At 41.9% G+C, this 20,358-nt stretch overlaps 1 protein-coding gene across 24 annotated transcripts in view; it reads right to left on the reverse strand.

Annotated features, from left to right (window-relative positions):
- The window catches only part of kiaa0895l, a 70,433-nt gene that overhangs the window by 31,537 nt on the left and 18,538 nt on the right, over positions 1–20,358 (reverse strand). For 19 of the 24 annotated variants that reach the window (XR_009794406.1, XR_009794405.1, XR_009794419.1 and 16 more), the window contains one exon: positions 8,868–9,000. Coding sequence is in view for 2 of the 24 variants with exons in the window: in XM_061815810.1 (XP_061671794.1) it covers positions 8,868–9,000 (133 nt within the window). In the remaining 22 variants the exon portion in view is untranslated. Of the gene's footprint in view, positions 1–1,867; positions 2,174–2,216; positions 3,348–3,492; positions 3,594–8,867; positions 9,001–19,712; positions 19,785–20,358 lie in introns of those variants that run through there. The other 5 variants (XR_009794423.1, XM_061815807.1, XR_009794403.1 and 2 more) reach the window with 4 other exon arrangements.

The raw sequence follows: 20,358 nt of genomic DNA on the forward strand, positions 1-20,358 counted from the left end.
TTTGAGAAGTTGATGAATGGAGAAAATCAAACAGAAAAAAAAGAGTAAGAGCAGGAATTATCAATGATTCATAAGGGGGAAGTTAGAAAAGCACTAAAATGAAATTGGAAAGGCAGTTTCTTCCAATGACATACCTGTGGAGGTATGGAAGCAATTTGCCATGGTGGCTGTGGAGTTTTTGACCAACTTGTTCAACAGAATACTACTAGCGGGTGAGAAGATACCTGAAGAATGGAAGAAAAGTGTGCTAGTTCCCATTTTTAAGAACAAAGACGAGTTGCAGAGCTGTGGGAATTATAAAGGAATAAGATTGATGAGCCACATAATGAAGTTATAGGAAGGAGTAGTGGAAGCTAGACTCGGGACAGAAGTATCTACAAGCAAGAGTATGGTGTCATGCTTTGAAAGAGTATCACAGATGGATTATTTGCCTTGAGGATGCTAGTGGAAAACTTCAGAGAAGGTCAGAAGGAGCTAAATTGTCTCTGCCGATTTTGAGAAAGTCTACGTTAGATTACCAAGAGAGGATGACAGATGAGGTTAGATCGGAATCCCCTTGGACATGATGTTTGCAGATGTTATTATGATCTGTAGTGGAAGCAGGGAGCAGGTAGAGGAACAATGAGAAAGATGGTGGCATACATTGGAAAGGAGCGGAAGTAGAATTAGCCAAAGTTAAAAAAAAATATACGTGAATGAATGAGAGGATGGAAAGAATACTTTGAGAAGTTGATGATTGAAGAAAATTAGACAAAAAGAAGAGTAGGAGAGGCAAGTGTGATGGACCAGGAATTGTCAATGATTCATAACGGGGACGTTAGAAAGGCACTCAAATGAAAATGGAAAGAAAGAGTACCGCAGATGCATTATTTGACCTGTGGATGCTAGTGGAAAAGTACAAAGAAGGTCAAAAGGAGGTACAATATGTCTTTGTGGATCTAGAGAAAGCCCATGACAGCGTACCAAGAGAGGATGTGTGGTATGGCATGAATAAGCCTGACGTGACGGAGAAGTATATTTGAATAGTACAGGACATGTATGAGGGCAGCAGAATAGTGGTGAGCACAATGGTCATTGTACTGGTCTATCACTTTAAGAGGTATTCTAACTACTCTAAATGCTCAAGACTACATCCTTTGCACAATTGAGTTAAAAGAAAAATTCAGTCTCTGTCAATTAGTCTATTGTTTTTTTGTACTCAATATACATGTCACACTAGGTTGGCTACAACTAACTGAAAAAAATTCCTTGTCTTGGTTACATACTTGGCCAATCAAGTAATTCTGAGGTATGGTTTCACTGTCATAACAGCCCTCTGTGGGAAATTGAAATGACAATGTGTCCCTTGACAAAAATGAGTTCTACACTCCAGAGTTACAGTATGTTTCCCCCATGGTTTATTTAAGACTGAGCTTGATGTTGTGGGCTACAAGAATGAATTGAGTTGAATGGTTTGTCTTGTCACAGCCTAAAATCAACTTCTGTTTAATCTGAGAAAACACACAGTTTTATTTTGTTAGTTTTGAAGAGGAAAAAAACATCAGTTCACATTAGCGAAGCTATTTTTGAGCTATCTTTGAACAGATGTCCAGTGATTTTTTTTTCTCCCCTTTCAGGATGGAAAAAGGGGAGAGTGGAATAATTATGTTAGTTAATGAAAAGTTTTGTTGTGTTTGTGCATTGTAATAAAAATGTGTATTGTTTACAATGGAAAGTAAAACTTAAGTACACTTCAAAGTCCATATCTGAAATTTTATCTTTTTGTAAAGGAGTTCAATCAGTGCCTTTACTTTTTTAAGTATGTGAGTACCGTGCTTATATCACCTCTGACGACAGCAGTGCTGTTTGTGTGTGCGCGCATTCTCACCAGGTTGCGAAGTGTCCGTCTGTCCCCTTTTGGCACGCAGACAGTATTCCCAGCGGACGTCCGGATGCTGAACAAAGCGAGCAACGTGACTGAAGAGCTGGCTGAAGCTCATGCTGCCAGCATGGAATACTGTATAGTAAAGAAGAGCTGCACGCCACAGATATGGCTGCTTCCGTAGCAACACGCTGTGCAGGCTGGCCAGCCCTTCCTCCGTGGGGTTAGCAGGCTTGAGACCAAACTGCTTCCTGCCCTCTGCCGTGGCCCATGGCTGAAGACTATTGTTGACTCCTCGCAGGTAATGTGTGCCTGACGTGGAGCAAACATTTGTAACTGAAAGACGTTACATTGGTCTGAAAAAAATAGAATGTACAAAGAGAAAACCTTTGCTAAGACTAAAAAAATAATGCGATTAAGGGGTGGACTGGACTGGTTGCCAATCAATCTCAGAAAGGTATTAAACTATTCACACGTATATTTACATAAAAGGACAAGCTATAATCTAGACAGTTCTTGGTATGTGGGAGGCAGTTTGACCCTTGCAAGCTCAGGGACAACATCATAATCCCAGAGAGAGCTGTTCCAATCGAGATTCCAACCTAGATCTTGTGACAATGAAGTACACGTAGTAAACACGAGCTAAGATGCAGCTCAACCTACATTAAAATGCAATTGTTTCTTTCCATGCCCCATTGGTACAGTGGATTTTTTTTATTCCAAATAGATTTAAAGGGGCCTCAACTAATGCAGAACTGGAAAGACAAAACTTTTTAGTAAAAAAAAAATATCTATAATGTTTGCATGTAAACACTGTTCCAACCCTTGTATTATGTTATGGGTCAATTTGACCCTTTTTTCGTTTTTGTGTTGGTCAAAGTACAATCTATCCTTTTCTTCACGAAATTTCACAACTTTTCATCAACTAGTGCGCAAAATCTGCAAAGTGTTATGTGTAGTGGAATGTCTGTGCAGAGTTTGTATACAAGGATGATGTTGCAGGTCTTTAATGTAGGGAAGGTAGCTGTTCAGATCCAAAATAAACATGGCTTTATGATGTACTTTATTTGGATTACCTCTAAACAGCCATTCAGACCTAGGTGTGTGTAAAGGAGGAACCTTCTCTACCTTGCCTTGTCACTGTTCTCGTGTCACCTTTAACTAACACACCAAATATAAGCCCCAGAAGTTTGACAAATGTCACAGATTTTGAACTGTGATAGTGATGCAGCCTAAGATATATCAGACAAATAGGTCCTTTTAGAGACAGAGGACAATGCCATTGATAATAGAAGTTGTCAATGTTCCTACGATGAGGAGGATTCAGAAGGAGTCTGGTATTGTCTTGTTATCAGATGAAAACTAAAGAATGCAGCAATCATCAAGATGGTAACATATTTACATTTCTGAGCTACTTATCCTCACAAGGGTCACGGGAGTGCTGGAGTCTATCCCAGCTATCATCAGGCAGGAGGCACGGTTCACCCTGAACCGGTTGCCAGCCAATCGCAGGGCATAGTGAGAAAGACAACAGTCACACTCACAAGCACACGTAAGGGCAATTTAGAGTCCCCAATGAACACATGTATTTGAGATATGAGAGGAAACCAGAGTGCCCAGAGAAAACTCACACATCCACGGGGAGAACATGCAAACTCCACACAGGCGGGGCCGAGATTTCAACCTCAGTCCTCAGAACAGTAAGGCCAACGATCTAACCAGTTGCACCAGCCTGCAGTAACATAAAATACGTGATATAAAATGGTCAACATCACCACACCAAAGCTGAGGCAGACTGTTATCTTCCAAAAATCAGACATAGCAAAACATGAAAACGTACCTTAATTTGATATGGCTCAATCACGTTATGACATGGGACGAGGCAGTTACGCTAGCTGACGGTTGTGAACATACATGTATATACGCACACACAACGATCTGGCAACAAGTGGCATGAAAAACAAGACTTAAATACAAAACGTTATCAGGGTGCAGCAGCGGCCCTTTAGTTTGAGCGCCCTAACGCCGTATCAAACACCCGACTTAACTGTACTTTAGCTGAAGCAAGCGCCCTGACAAAATATGGTGTAAAAATGTTTGGGTCGGCGGGAATTTTTAGGGTCAGTCAGGAAATTGGAAACACGAGCTTTTTTTTTTCTTTTCACGCCTAATCAGAATCAGATTTATTGGCCAAGTGTGTAAAAACACGCAAGGAATTTTTCTCCGGCAGTTGGTGATGCCTTGGTACAACCTACAGAACAAAGAACAACAAGAACAAAGAACAAGAGACATTTCTATTTATAGGAACAATTCTTTATAAGAGTTGTGCAAGATGTAAAATCTTCATTCAGAACAGGGAAGAGATATGTGTGTCAACATCCCACATTGTGTAAAGCTTGTACAGAATCCCTTTACACCATTGCAGTTCCCATTGGAGATCAGTACACCTCCACCTTAAATTCTTTTGACACAACTACGGCACACATCACCGCTGTTCTGCTGCCCTCATACATGTCCTGTACTATTGTAACATTTCTCCGCCACACTAGACTTGCGCATGCAGTACCACAGTTCCTCTCTTGGTACTCTGTCATAAGCTTTCTCTTGGTGTACAAAGACACAATTTAGCTCCTTCTGACCTTCTCTGTACTTTTCCCACAAGCATCCTCAAGGCAAATAATGCATCTGTGGTACTCTTTCTAGGCATGAAACCATACTGTTGCTTGTAGATACTTACTTCTGTCCCGAGTCTTGCCTCCACTACTCTTTCCCATAACTTCATTGTGTGGCTCATCGTCTATATTCCTCTATAGTTTCGACAGCTCTGAACATCGCCTTTATGATAAAAAATGTGGACGAGCACACTTTTCTTCCATTCTTCTGGCATCTTCTCTCCCGTTAGTATTCTGTTTAATAAGTTGGTCAAAAACTCCACATCAGGACCAACAGTCTTTCCATTTTTCATTCTGTTCAGTGCCTTTCTAACTTCCCCCTTACTACTCATTGCCACTTCCTGGTCATTCACACTTGCCTCTTCTACTCTACCTTCTCTCCCATTTTCTTCTTTCATTAACTTCTCAAAGTACTTTTTCCATCCACTTAGCACACTACTGACACCAGTCACCATATTTCCATCGCTATCCTTAGTCACCTTTACTTGCTCCACATCCTCCATATCTATATCTCTATCCCTCTGTCTGGCCAACCTGTAGAGATCTTTTTCTCCTTCTTTCATATCCAACCTGGTGCACATGTCGTCATATGCCTCTTGTGTAGCCTTTGCCACCTCTACCTTTGCCCTATGTCGCATCTCAATGTATTCCTTCTGGCACTCCTCAGTCCTCTCCATGTCCCACTTCTTCTTTGCTAATCTTTCCTTTTTTCCTTCCTATTTTGGGGTTCCACCACCAAGTCTCCTTCTCCCCTTTCCTACCAGAAGGCACCCCAAGTACTCTCCTGCCTGCCTCTCTGAGTACCTTGGCAGTAGCTCTTCCTATCCATCTAGAGCCTGTCTCACCACTTTCCGAAAGGCCACACAACATTCTTCCTTTTTCAATTTCCACCACCTGATTCTCTGCTCTACCTTTGTCTTTTTAATCTTCCTACCCGCTACCAGAGTCATCCTACACACGACCATCCTATGCTGTCGAGCTACACTCTCCCCCATCACTACCTTACAATCAGTAACCTCCTTCAGATTACATTTATTTATTTATGTATGGATGAAAATTTAAAAAATACAATCAAATTGTGTAGTTGTATACAGGTACATAGAGTGGTAAGAAAAGTATACATATACATTTCAATATGATATTCGATGTCTTATGTTACACATTCATATTTATTACGGTAATGTGCACCCCCAACCTGAGCTCTCTGACCTCCTCAGGGGAGCTTGCATTTTACGATCGTTAGCATAGGATATTTGTTGCTACTGCCCCAAAGATCAGAAACTACTGCCCGTGAGTTTGCTTTAACTTAATCTTAGACAAAAAATGGCAACTACAACAGCTAGTTGTGTAGCTGGTTTTACAAGAAATGTCATCACTCGTGCCAGTGACGCCGCCAACCCGGAAGTAGCGCTGCAGTCCGAAACAGCAATAGCTCATCTCAATGGCTTCAGGGGGTATCAAAACAACCTGAGCTCAAACTACGGAGTACAAACGTCATGGGCACATGAAAAAAAAAAAAAAAAAAAAAAATCAGGAGTGCGCACAATTGAAATGCTCCCTTTTTTTTTAAATATGCTGACTTCAAGTATATGAAGCAAAAACTTAAACAGGGGACAATCAGCACATTCTCAGATATGGGTGGCTGCAGCACTTAAATGTGAGGAGCTAAAGGAGATCTCACAACTTGTGGATATTTGTGCTACATTTCAAGCTTCCAGTGCAGATCGTGAAAGAGCATTTAGCTTGATGAATCATCTCAAAACAACATCCAGAAATCGTCTTGAAGTGATACATTTGGACCAACGGATGTGCATAAAGTCAATGCAAGAAGCAGACCGAGCCATCAACCTGGACAAGGTGTAAAAGCATTGGAAAGGTGAGAAGGACAGATGTGAAAAATAAGATAAATTTTAAGTCAGATTTGTGCATATTCTAGTGACATTTAAGATGTTTTATTTATGGATGTTAATCATTAAATTGTATTATGACTATATAATTTAAGGGTAGTAGAAAAAAAAAAAAGAGTAAAAGACACTATCACTAGCTACAGCACAAATCATTGTGGAAAATGTGAATGTTTTAATGTGATGAAAATGTTATGACTGAAAGGTTTGTGTGTCTCTTTTCTTCCAAGGCAAAACACTCACCCAGGCCAAAACTGGACCTCGCCTACCTAAGCCAAAGAAGGATCCTCACACATAACATACTACAAGCCTCACAAAGAGACTTTAATCAATGTGTTTTTTAATCATTTTAATTTTAAGTGTCCCAAATTAGTTATATTAAAAGTAAACTGATGGACATTGTTGTTGTAATTTGATTATTTTAATAAGCCCTGAAACTTTCTATGATCCCAGGTGTGATATGTGTGTGTGGCCACAGTGAGCATTTCTGATGTTGCTCACAGCGGTCCTCGGTGTGCTCACGGAGCTTGTCTGTATGCTCAGACGTGTGAAAAATTAGAGGGAACATTCCTTACAGCAATAATGTATCTAGTTTTTGTGATATTTTTGTTTTTTGTTGTGCGATGAGATTTTTCAGTTGTAAAATCCATTCATTGGCTCCATAAAGCTTGGAAATCACTTCACTGGTCAGATCATGTATTCTAATCATCCATCAATCAATTCATTTTCCAAGCCGCTTCTCCCCGCAAGGGTCGCTGGAGCCTTTCCCAGCTAACTTCTGGTGAAAAGCGAACCAAGCTCAGAACTGGTCACCATTAAGTTGCAGGGCACATATAGACATCGTCACCAAGTGTGAACTGAACCAACGCTGCCTGGACCAAAGTCAGGTGAGTGTAGAACTACACACTTTAGTGACACAGCCCGCCAGAGGGTCCCGTACGGCCCGTGGGATAAACATTACATAACACTGGACATTTTTAAGTTTAAAAAAAACTTGTAGTTCCTGATATAGTCAGCCTTAGTGTAGACAACATGTCATGCTACACTGCTGCAGATCTAACTGTAGATAACAGAAACACAGCTTCTGGGTCTGTATTTGGCATTTTGTCCTGTCCTTGGAATTTTATCTGCTTTTAATTTGTCCCAGACCAACTCATCATCGAAATGGCTTTGTCAAAAAAAGAGAAAAATGGACTCCAAGTGTTGGCTTTTCCAAGAAAAATTTACCTCTTCCTATTTGTTCACAGAAATGGATGGGAAACCAGTGTGCTTCGTGTGTACGCAACAGGTTTGTATGATCAAGGAATATAATCTTCGTCACCATTATGAGACTCAGCATAGTGGAAAATATAACAGTGTACACAAAGAACTGAGCTATCACATATCACATCACATATCTTTTGAATCGTCATAGCCATTATATTTTCACACAGGTAGTATGTGATTTGTATACCTTATGTGCTGACTGTTTATTTGACAGCTTTTATCTGACTTAAACTTTAACATAGATTAAGTAGTATGTAAATTGTGGATCTTATGTGTTGACTTTGTATATTTGATTGCTTTTATTTGATTTTAACTTAAACATAGACTAGGTAGTGTGTGAATTGTGTATCTTATGAGCAGACTATTTGATTGCTTGTTTTTGTCTGTCTGCAACCCGAAGGGGTGCACAATTTCTGTGAGTCATGTAGGCCGGTCCAAAGCCCAGATAAATGCAGAGGGTTGCGGCAGGAAGGGCATCCGACGTAAAACTGTGCCAAACATATATGAGCGTTCATCAAACAACAGGAACCAGAACTGGAGGTAGCAGAAATAAAGATGCTGAGGTTCTCACTTGGAGTGAACAGGTTGGACAGGATTAGAAACAAGCTCGTTAGAGGGACAGCTAAAGTTGGGTGTTTTGGAGACAAGGTTAGAGAGAGAAGACTTAAACGGTTTGGGCATCTTCAAAGACGAGAGATTGAGTATATTGTTCGAAGGGTGGTGAAGATGGAGCTGCCTGACAAAAGAGCGAGAGGAAGACCAAAGAAAAGGTTGATGGATGTTGTGATGGAGGACAAAAGGACAGTGGGTGTTAAAGAAGAAGATGCACACGATAGGCTTAGATGGAAAAAGATGACACGCTGTGGAGACCCCTAATAGGACAAGCCAAAAGGAAAAGAAGACATGAAGAACTGAGAAGACAAGAAGATAAACCGGTGCAGTGGGTCGTCTGGCCAAGGGACTTTGACATATTCATTTTTCACAACTTTTAAGCCTCATTTATTTGTTAGTTTCCTTTTACAGTATGTTGACTTTTCACAGAGAACTTTATAGTCGTGATAAAAGATAAGAAATTTATAATATGTTTATTAAAAATAAATAACAGGGTGATTGAAGTGATTGAGACCAAACATTTATTCAGATGTGAGCGGGTGTTAAGCTCACCTATTTCGTGTCTCAGCATCCCCTCCACCCAGTGCTGGCGGGCTCCAGCCAGGTTGATGGTCAGAGTGGGACGACAGCTCTCCACCATCATGACAGCCTGAGATAGCAACTCGTCAGAGAGACGCACCACAACCTAAATGGGTTACAATTATCATCATTCATCTCAAAGAGTGCAACCACAGACAGTGCTTTCACTCCTGGAGGTTATTCCGTTGACTGGCTTTTGTGTCTATCATTGCATTCTCTAGCCCAGTGTGTTGAAATTGGCTTCCCATGTTTTGTATGTATTTTTTGTTTACCAAATGTACAGAGAGCATTTTACTGGGTACCAGAGAATTAATTGATGCAAGTTTTAACTTTCACTTGCATTTTTGGAGCACTGCATACACAGTGCCTTGTGAAAGTATTCGGCCCCCTTGAGCTTTTCTACCACTCACCACATTTCAGGCTTCAAACATAAAGATATAATTTTTTTTTTTGGTCAAGAATCAACAACAAGTGGGACACAAACGTGAAATGGAATTAAATTTATTGGATATTTTAGACTTTTTTAACAAATAAAAAACTGAAAAGTGAGCCGTGCAATATTAATCGGCTCCTTTACTTTCAATGCTGCAAACTCACTCTGAGGATCTCTGAATGATCCAATGTTGACTGATGATGATAAATAGAATCAACCTCTATGTAATCAAATCTCCGTATAAATGTACTGCTCTGTGAAAGTCTCAGAGTTCTGTTTAAAGTGCAGAGAGCATCATGAAGCCCAAGAACACACCAGGCTGGTCCGAGATACTGTTGTGGAGAAGTTTAAAGGGCTACTGTCATGAAATGGATGATTTTTAGTGTTATTAATGAAAAAATGTCAGCCAATATGGGCCCATGTGTTTTTTCACCACAAAACATGATTTTGACATATACAGCTTTTTGTAACTCCCGCCATGAAAATCCTCTCGAGGGATTTCTTTTCGAGAAGAAGCAGGAAATGACGTAAAGGACAGCAGCGCCCACAAGTGGACTCGTTTGTTTCCATTAGTTTTACCTCCGGGAAGGTAGCTCGTTGTTCCTTCGTGTTAGCCAAAATGCCGTCTCATTGCATTGCTGGACATTGCTTGAACACTCGGGAGAATGGATTTACCCTTCATAAGTTTGCAAGAGACCCGGTTCATTGTGAAAAATGGATTGCACGGGTGCAGAGGACGAGAGCTTCGTTTGTTCCGAATAACAGGTATGTGTGTATACAGCTACAAAAAAAAAAAAAAAAAAAATAGTTTGGGGCGGACCACGTAATCAGTCTCTCATAACAAAAGAGCCACGTACGAAAAATGTCGATGTGCACGTCGGACGGCGTTGGGCTGCTGCGCGGACTGTGGCGAATCTGAAGAACCCAGCCAAGAATGCCTCACTCAGCCACGTGCACGCAGTAATGCGCCCCGGCTCAACTGTGTTCATCGAGTACTGCGGCGGCAATGAACATCCCCCTAAAAGCAGCACAGCTCGGCTCCATTATATGCCACCACGGCGCCGAAAATCCGCCACACCGGCTGAGGCGCCGCGTTCGTCGGTCACGGCTTCTGCGAAGGCTGCCCAAGGCTGCGCGTCGGGCTTTGCGGACAGGGGCGGCTCTGAGGAACCCAGCCGTGAATGACTCACTCAGCCGCGTGCGCGAAGTAAAATGCCCCGGCTCGACTGTCTTGCTCATCATGTATTGCAGCGCCTGTGAACAACCCCCTAAAGCAGCACGGCTCGGCTCGGTCATAAGCCACACCGGCCGGCTGCAATGAGCCCTGATGGCTCATCTCCGCTGCAGAAGTGGATCGGACGGGGATGCGGTTTGACCGTGATCGCATATCATCTGAATATGGCTCGAAACAATAGTCTAATATTGCCCCAGTAACTTCGCTCGGTTGTGTGGTGTTCTCCTTTTCGAAAAAAGCTTCCGTGTCAGAAGGGGCGCGTTTGTCTACCATAGTTACGCTGCACCGCGTGTTTTAATTGGCGAGTGTCCGGGTGACATCACGGACGGAGGATGGAGCCAATATGGCGACCACTTGGATATCGTAGAATGACACTTCTGCAACTTTGCGCATGGATGACGTGCTCTACACTCACATTTATTTTTTCGGATAGACATTGAAGTGAATAATGTTGTATGTATTTTTCATTACAATATCTATTTTAGAATGTTTATAGGGATGACACTTGGGCTTTAAAGGAGCACTATGCAAGCAATCATATTGAAATGGAAGGAGGATCAGACCAGTGCAAATCTACCAAGACCTGGCCGTCCCTCTAAACTTTCACCTCGAACAAGGAGAAGACTGATCAGAGATGCATTCAAGAGGTCCATGATCACTCTGGATGAACTGCAGAGATCTACAGCTGTGGTGGGAGAGTCCATAGGACAACAATCAGTCGTACACTGCACGAATCTGGCCTTTATGGAAGAGTGGCAAGAAGACAGCCATTTCTCAAAGCTATCCATAAAAAGTCTTGTTTAAAGGTTGCCACAAGCTGGATTAGGATTTTCTGGTGCAGAACAGAAATCATTGTTCCATCAATCAAAGTAAGTTGTCCTGGTCATGAGGGAGCAAAGCAACCCAGACCATAACACTGTCACCACCATGCTTCACTGTTGGCATAATGTTTTTAATAAATGCTGTGCAATTTTTACGCAAGACGGGCCACACAACTTCCAAAAAGTAAAATTTTTGAACCATCACTCTTCAGAATTTTTCTCCAAAAGTCTTGAGGATCATCAAGATGTTTTTTGGGCAAATGTGAGACAATGCCTTGTATTTTTTGTTGACAACAGGGGTTTTTCACCTGGGAACGCTTCCATGGATGCCATTTTTGGCCAGTGTCTTTCTTATGGTAGAGTCATCAACACTTAAAATCAACTGAGGCCGGCGAAGACTGCAGATTTTTAGATGGTCGAGGTTCTTTTGTGACCTCCTGCATGAGTCATCGTCACACTCTTGGAGTAATTCTTAGTTGGTCAACCACTCCTGGGAAGGTGGCCACAGTTCCCAGTTTCCTGCATTTGTGGGTAATGGCTCAGACAGTGATTAGCTGGAGCCCCAAAGCCTTGGAAATGGCTTTGTAACCTCTCCCAGACTGATGCGATTTCACTCCCTCTCATTTCTTCTTGAGTTTCTTTGGATCAAAACATGATGCAATGCTTCTTGATGTAATGCAGCCTACAATTGATCTATTGATTGACAAAGGATATGGCTACTTATGACCATTTCTATGTATTTTTTCAACGACAGATTCTACAAATCTCAAATGCCATGAATGCTATAGCTCCTGTTAAAACTAAGACCATCCTGAAATGACCTAGAACGCCGTGGGGGAGTACAATGATGGTCAAGAGCTCTAAATCAAAGTGTAGGAAAGCAGAACACAAGTGGAGAAAAACTAAACTCTAAATTGACTATGACCTCTACAGAAAGTGTCTTTGTAATTTTAACCAAGCGTTAGTCAGGGCTAGAAAGCAAAACTTTTCTGAAATCATCAGAAAGAACCTCAATAAGACTCACACTCTTTTTGTTGTGGTTGACAATCTCACAACCCCACTCCGAATTATATAGCTCCAGAACTCATAACAGCCAACAAATGCAATTAGATTGCCCGTTATTTTAGTAAAAAAAATAAATACAATACACCAGGTCAAATGTCAGCAGTAATCAGCAAAATGATAAAATGATTTTACATCTGAAGCCACCCAGGGAAAAGTCTATTACCTTGTCAGAATTTCATACAGTTCACCAAAAACGAGGACAAACTGTTCAGCAGCTGAAACTATCAACGAGCTGTCTCGACTCAACACCATCTGAGTTTTTCAAAACTTGTGAAGTCAGTACTAGCTGATTTGCAGTAAATAATCAATTGTTCACTTATGTCTGGTGAGTTTCCTTAAGCTCTCAAAGCATCTGCTGTTAAACCTCTACTTAAAAACAGAGCACTGGACGATTCCATGTTAGCAACATATAGACCCAACGAAAATCTCCCTTTCATAGCCAGGACTCTTGAGAAAGTTTTAATCTTTTTCTTCTTTTACTTTCGGCTTGTCCCGTTAGCGGTCCCCACAGTGTGTCACCTTTTTCCATTTTAACCTATCTCCTGCATCTTCTTCTCTAACCCCAACTGCCCTCATGTCTCCCCTCACCACATCCATAAACCTTCTCTTTGGTCTTCCTCTCGCTCTTTTGCCTGGCAGCTCCATTCTCTGCACCCTTCCACCAATATACTCACTCTGTCGCCCCTGAACATGTCCAAACCATCGACGTCTTCTCTCTCGAATCTTGTCTCCAAAATATCCAACATTGACTGTCCATCTAATGAGCTCATTTCGAATACTATCTAACCTGTTAACTCCGAGCGAGAACCTCAACATCTTCATTTCTGCTACCTCCAGTTCTGCTTCCTGTTGCAGAGACTCTTCTGTCACATTACACACCAGACACCTTCCGCCAGCTGTTCCAACCTGCTTGGACCAGTTTCTTCACTTCCTTACCACACTCACCATTGCTCTGGATTGTTGACCCAAAATATTTGAAGTCCTCCACCCTTCTCTTCTCCCTGTAGCCTCACTCTTCCCCCTCCACCTTTCTCATTCATGCGCATATATTCTGTTTTACTTCAGCTAATCTTCATTCATCTCCTTTCCAGTGCATGTCTCCATCTTTCTAATTGTTCCTCTGCATGCTCCCTGCTTTCACTGCATATCACAATATCATCTGCGAACATCATGGTCCAAGTGGATTCCAGTCTAACCTCATCTGTCAGCCTATCCATTACCACTGCAAACAGGAAGGGGCTCAGAGCTGATCCCTGATGCAGTCCCACCTCCACCTTAAATTCTTCTGTCACACCTAAGGCACACCTCACCATTGTTCTGCTGCCATCATACATGTCCTGTACTATTTTAACACTTCTCTGCCACACCAGACCTACGCCTGCAGTACCACAGTTCCTCTCTTGGTACTCTGTCATAGGACTTCTCTAGATCCACAGACACAATGTAGCTCCTTCCGAAATGCAGCCCTATGGGGGCACAAACCAGTGCAATCTGTAGGCCGGTCCCAAGCCCGGATAAATGCAGAGGGTTGGGTCAGGAAGGGCATCCGTCGTAAAAACTGTGCCAAACAAATATGAGCGTTCATCTAAAGAATCCCATACCGGATCGGTCGTGGCCCGGGTTAACAATGCCCGCCCCCGGCACTGCTAACCTGCAGGGCGCCGGTGGAAATTCAGCTACTGTGGGTCGAAGACAAAGAAGAGAAGGAAACCGGATCCATCGTCAGAAGAAAAAGAGGAATGGACAGAGCCTACAACTGAGTGTAGGGTCTATGACAGGAAAAGCTCAGGAGTTGGTTGACATGATGATTAGGAGAAAGGTTGATATTCTGTGCATCCAAGAGAGCAGGTGGAAAGGAAGTAAGGCTAGAAGTTTAGGAGCAGGGTTTAAATTATTCTACCACGGAGTAGATGGGAAGAGAAATGGAGTAGGGGTTATTTTAAAGGAAGAGCTGGCTAAGAATGTCTTGGAGGTGAAAAGAGTATCAGATCGAGTGATGAGACTAAAATTTGAAATTGAGGGTGTTATGTACAATGTGGTTAGCGGCTATGCCCCACAGGTAGGATGTGACCTAGAGTTGAAAGAGAAATTCTGGAAGGAACTAGATGAAGTAGTTCTGAGCATCCCAGACAGCGAGAGAGTTGTGATTGGTGCAGATTGTAATGGACATATCGGTAAAGGAAACAGGGGCGATGAAGAAGTGATGGGTAAGTACGGCATCCAGGAAAGGAACTTTGGGGGACAGATGGTGGACTTTGCAAAAAGGATAGAGATGGCCGTAGTGAACACTTATTTCCAGAAGAGGGAGGAACATATAGTGACCTACAAGAGCGGAGGTGGAAGCACGCAGGTGGATTATATTTTGTGCAGACGATGTAATCTGAAGGAGGTTACTGACTGTAAAGTAGTGGTAGGGGAGAGTGAAGCTCGACAGCATAGGATGGTAGTGTGTAGGATGACTCTGGTGGTGGGTAGGAAGATTAAGAAGACAAAGGTAGAGCAGAGAACCCTGTCGTGGAAGCTGAGAAAGGAAGAATGTTGTGCGGCCTTTCGGAAAGAGGTAAGACAGGATCTCGATGGAAAGCAGAAGCTCCCGGAACACTGGACAACGACAGCCAAGGTAATCAGAGAGACAGGCAGGAGAGTACTTGGTGTGTCTTTTGGTAGGAAAGGGGAGAAGGAGACTTGGTGGTGGAACCCCAAAATACAAGGAGTCATACAAGGAAAGAGATTAGCGAAGAAGAAGTGGGATACTGAGAGAACTGAGGAGAGGCGAAAGGAGTACATCGAGATGCGACGTAGGGCAAAGGTAGAGGTGGCAAAGGCTAAACAAGACGCATATGAAGACATGTACACCAGGTTGGACACGAAAGAAGGAGAAAAGGATCTCTACAGGTTGGCCAGACAGAGGGCTAGAGATGGGAAGGATGTGCAGCAGGTAAGGGTGATTAAGGATAGAGAAGGAAATATGTTGACTGGTGCCAGTAGTGTGCTAAATAGATGGAAAGAATACTTTGAGAAGTTGATGAATGAAGAAAATGAGAGAGAAGGAAGAGTTGAAGAGGCAAGTGTGAAGGACCAGGAAGTGGCAATGATTACCAAGGGGGAAGTCAGAAAGGCACTACAAAGGATGAAAAATGGAAAGGCAGTTGGTCCTGATGACATACCGGTAGAGGTATGGAAGCAATTTGGAGAGATGGCTGTGGAGTTTTTGACCAACTTATTCAACAGAATACTAGCGGGTGAAAAGATGCCTGAAGAATGGAGGAAAAGTGTTCTAGTTCCCATTTTTAAGAACAAAGGGGATGTTCAGAGCTGTGGGAACTATAGAGGAATAAAGTTGATGAGCCACACAATGAAGTTATGGGAAAGAGTAGTGGAGCCTAGACTCAGGACAGAAGTAAGTACCTGCGAGTAACAGTATGGTTTCATGCCTCGAAAGAGTACCGCAGATGCATTATTTGCCTTGAGGATGCTAGTGGAAAAGTACAGAGAAGGTCAGAAGGAGCTACATTGTGTCTTTGTGGATCTAGAGAAGGCCTATGACAGAGTACCAAGACAGGAACTGTGGTACTGCATGCGTAAGTCTGGTGTGGCAGAGAAGTATGTTAAAATAGTACAGGACATGTATGATGACAGCAGAACAATGGTGAAGTGTGCCTTAGGTGTGACAGAGGAATTTAAGGTGGAGGTGGGACTGCATCAGGGATCAGGTCTGAGCCCCTTCCAGTTTGCAGTGGTAATGGATAGGCTGACAGATGAGGTTAGACTGGAATCCCCTTGGACCATGATGTTCGCAGATGATATTGTGATATGCAGTGAAAGCAGTGAGCATGCAGAGGAACAATTAGAAAGATGGAGACATGCAGTGGAAAGGAGAGGAATGAAGATTAGCCGAAGTAAAACAGAATATATGTGCGTGAATGAGAAAAGTGTAGGGGGAAGAGTGAGGTTACAGGGAGAAGAGATAGTGAGGATGGACGACTTCAAATACTTGGGGTCAACAATCCAGAGCAATGGTGAGTGTGGTCAGGAAGTGAAGAAACGGGCCCAAGCAGGTTGGAACAGCTGGCGAAAGGTGTCTGGTGTGTTTTGTGACAGAAGAGTCTCTGCTAGGATGAAGGGCAAAGTTTACAAAACAGTGGTGAGGCCGGCCATGATGTACAGATTAGAGACGGTGGCACTGAAGAAACAACAGGAAGCAGAACTGGAGGTGGCAGAAATGAAGATGTTGAGGTTCTCGCTCGAAGTGACCAGGTTGGATAGGATTAGAAATGAGCTCATTAGAGGTAGAGCCAAAGTTGGATGTTTTGGAGACAAGATTCGAGAGAGCAGACTTCGATGGTTTGGACATGTTCAGAGGCAAGAGAGTGAGTATATTGGTAGAAGGATGCTGAGGATGGAGCTCCCAGGCAAAAGAGCGAGAGGAAGATCAAAGAGAAGGTTTATTGATATGGTGAGGGAAGACATGAGGGCAGTTGGGGTTCGAGAGGAAGATGCAGGAGATGGGCTAAGATGGCAAAAGATGACACGCTGTGGCGACCCCTAACGGGACAAGCCGAAAGGAAAAGAAGAAAGAGAAGAAGAATGTAGCTCCTTCCGACCTTCTCTGTACTTTTCCACTAGCATCCTCAAGGCAAATAATGAATCTGTGGTACTCTTTCTTGGCATGAAACCATACTGTTTCTCGCAGATAGTTCTGTCTGAGAATGTTTTAATCAACTCTGCAATTTAAATTCTTAAATTGACTTTTTGACCAAATTCAATCAGCTTTCTGAACTCATCACAGTCCAGAATCTGTTCTTAAAGTCCTAAATGATAGAAGATTGAATACTGACACAGGAAAGGTGTCAGCTTTGGCCTTGTTGGAGCTCAGTGCGGCTTTTTATATGGTAGATCACAATATAATGCTGAACAGGTTGGAAACATGAGTAGGACTAAATGGAACAGTCCTTAAATGGTTTAGGTCCCATCTGGAGGAAAGGAGGTACTTTGTAACCATCGGAAGTTCTCAATCTCAACAAATGGCAATGACCGATGAGGTCCGTCAAGGATCAGTTCTCGGACTGCTCATGTTCAGCCTGTATATGCTACCCTTGGGTCAAATTCATTAAAACTTTAATTTTGAGCTATGCTGTGCAGATGACATTAAGTTATTCTTCGCAGTGCCTCTAAATGACTGGAGTCCAATTGAGGTATTGTGCTACTGTCTAAAGCAGATATATAACTGGATGAGCCAAAAATTTCTTCAACTAAATGACAACAACATTGAGACAATTGTTTTTGGCAATAAAGAAAAGATAATTGCTGTTAGTAAACACCTGGACTCTCTATCTTTAAAAAGACCAAGTCTAAAACATTGGTGTTCTGATTGATTCCGACCTGACTTTCAAGAGTCATATCAAATCAATCACAAAAACTGCCTTTTACCATCTGAGCAACATATCTAGAGTGAAAGCTTGTATGTGTCAAGCAGACCAGGAAATGCTCATCGATGCTTTTATCTCAAGTAGACTACTACTACTGACTACTGTCATGGTCTGGACACCCCAAAAAGAGCATTGAATAGCTGCAGCTCATTCAGAATGCTGCAGCTCGGGTTCTGACCAGATAAGGAGGTCAGATCATGTCACTCCAACTCCAAAGTCCTTGCAATGGCTTTCAGTCAGTTTTAAAATAGATTTTAAAGTATTGATTCTGGTCTCTAAGCATTTAGATATTATGTTGCATTTAAATTGACAGCTTAAATGTTTCATCTCTTTGTATTCAAATCCATTTCATGTAAAGCACATTGAGTTACCTTGTGTATGAAATGCGCAATACAAATAAATTTGCTTTGCTTTTCTTTCTTTACGTTATCTGACATATTCGATTTAAGTGATTTGTTAATACAAGTATGATAGTAATCAGGATTGGGTGGGGCTTTTGAAATTTAACTCAGCTTTCCAAAATTTGTAGTCACAGTGACTTTGATTTACAGGAACATTTTGACCAAAGTAATGGGAATGGAAGCACACATTAAAAGTTAGTTGATGAAAGTTCAGTTTCTTTTAATGCCAGAGTTATCCACAGATTTCACCAAGAATTATCTCTAAATTGGAAAGGTATTATCGAAATTTCTCTCTTTCCAATGAGCCCAGCTGGAAAACTGACATTCAATCAGCGTTTGCCACGCGTGCAGTGCTTCCTGTTCTGACCCCCCATTGCTTGTAGATATGTTTCACCGAACAGAGAACATCCACTATCTGGCATTTTGTGTCCAATTTTTGTGAAAAATAATTACAAACAAACCAAACAAAAATAACATAATGAACAATGTTTAAGCCTGTGGGTTTGAGCCAGAATACACACGGGCGGAACTTGACGTGCTGGAGAGGGGTGGGGCACAGACGACAAACAATAATCCAATTATATGGACTGCGGAGATTTGATTGATGCTTTTCTGAGGAGTTGGTTTAGATGTAGAGAATATACAGCAGGGATGGCCAGACTTTTTTACCCCAAGATCTACTTTTCAAATAGGAGCCACGAAGTGTGTGATAAGACCCAATAAAGCAGGTATAAAAGCGAGTTGATACTCCATGTTATTACTACTCCCGCCACTGAGCAAATAAAACAAAAATAACAATGTACAATGTTCAAGCGTTTTAGTCAGAATACACACAGGTGGAACTTGAGGTGTTGAAGAGGGGGTGTGATGCTGATGGAGGGGCATAACATGGACCTCGGAAATGTTCCAGATAGGCTCGTTTCGAAAGACTGGTGTTCATGTTCTCTTTGTGACCTAATCCCAACTGTGGCGGAATGCCAATGTTGTCCTGAGTTTGAAAATGTCAAACAGAAAATAGAGCGTATCGGAATGAACTTGGATCACCATCAACATGTCGGCATAACATAGATACTAGATAATACAGTATGAAATTGTTTGTTTGGACGAAGGCGTGTTACCTATCAATTGACTAATGATCCATGACAATTTAATGAAAGGACCACTTGTACATCCAGTGTAAAATCGGTGAGTACACATTTTTAAATGGTCTTGGAATTCTATGAGAGCTATATGAATGCTATGGGCTATGTCCAAAGGTTATCAAAAATAGGATCTTATTTTCTGAGTACGGCATAGGAATCTCTAATGGTTTATTTATATCTGGAATATAAAAACAAAAATTGGGACTTCCCTAATGTACTGTTCTTCATGTGTTTTACTTCCAAAGTGCTAACATGAATAAACAGCCAGCCAAACTCCTTTTCAAGAGCCAGGAAGTGAGCGTGCTTGCTCCTTTAATGACTTCTTAACAGGTCAAGTCGGGTGACACAATGAAAATGGAGTGAAACTAGAAAAAGAAATACAAAACATACTAAATAGACTGCAATGTCAAATCAGTATGGAGTATAAACATCTTCCATTAGTATATGAATTAAACATTCACATTCAGTAAGTCTAAGCACAAACAGCAACAGCATTCTAGTGAAGTGAGTAGCAGATACACATACTGCTGCTAGCTATCTCATGACAATGAACACAACATGTAAAGTTACTAAATCAGTGCAGCTCACAAATATACACGAAGATACTGTTAAAGTTACTAACAATACTTCTGAAACATGTAAAGAACATAAATTACTCACAGCCATTGCTTTCTGACGGATTCATGCACAGGAATAAGCTGATTTCAACGTGCTACATCTTTCAACTGTTGACATGCTTTTTTTTTACCGTTTTGCTCAGCGCTTCCTACTTCCTGTATTCTACAGTTTTAAAATAAAAGCTCAGCAATGCACTCTCAAAATTAACAACACAAACAGATCTTTTCTAATAAAATCGATCTTCTTAACATATTAAACACTTGGGGCAGAACACCTAACGTGATTACACGTATGTATCCATCCATCCATTGTCTTAGCCTC

The sequence above is a fragment of the Syngnathoides biaculeatus genome, chromosome 3 (assembly GCF_019802595.1).
Source record: "Syngnathoides biaculeatus isolate LvHL_M chromosome 3, ASM1980259v1, whole genome shotgun sequence".
In the NCBI taxonomy this organism is placed as follows: Eukaryota; Metazoa; Chordata; class Actinopteri; order Syngnathiformes; family Syngnathidae; genus Syngnathoides; species Syngnathoides biaculeatus.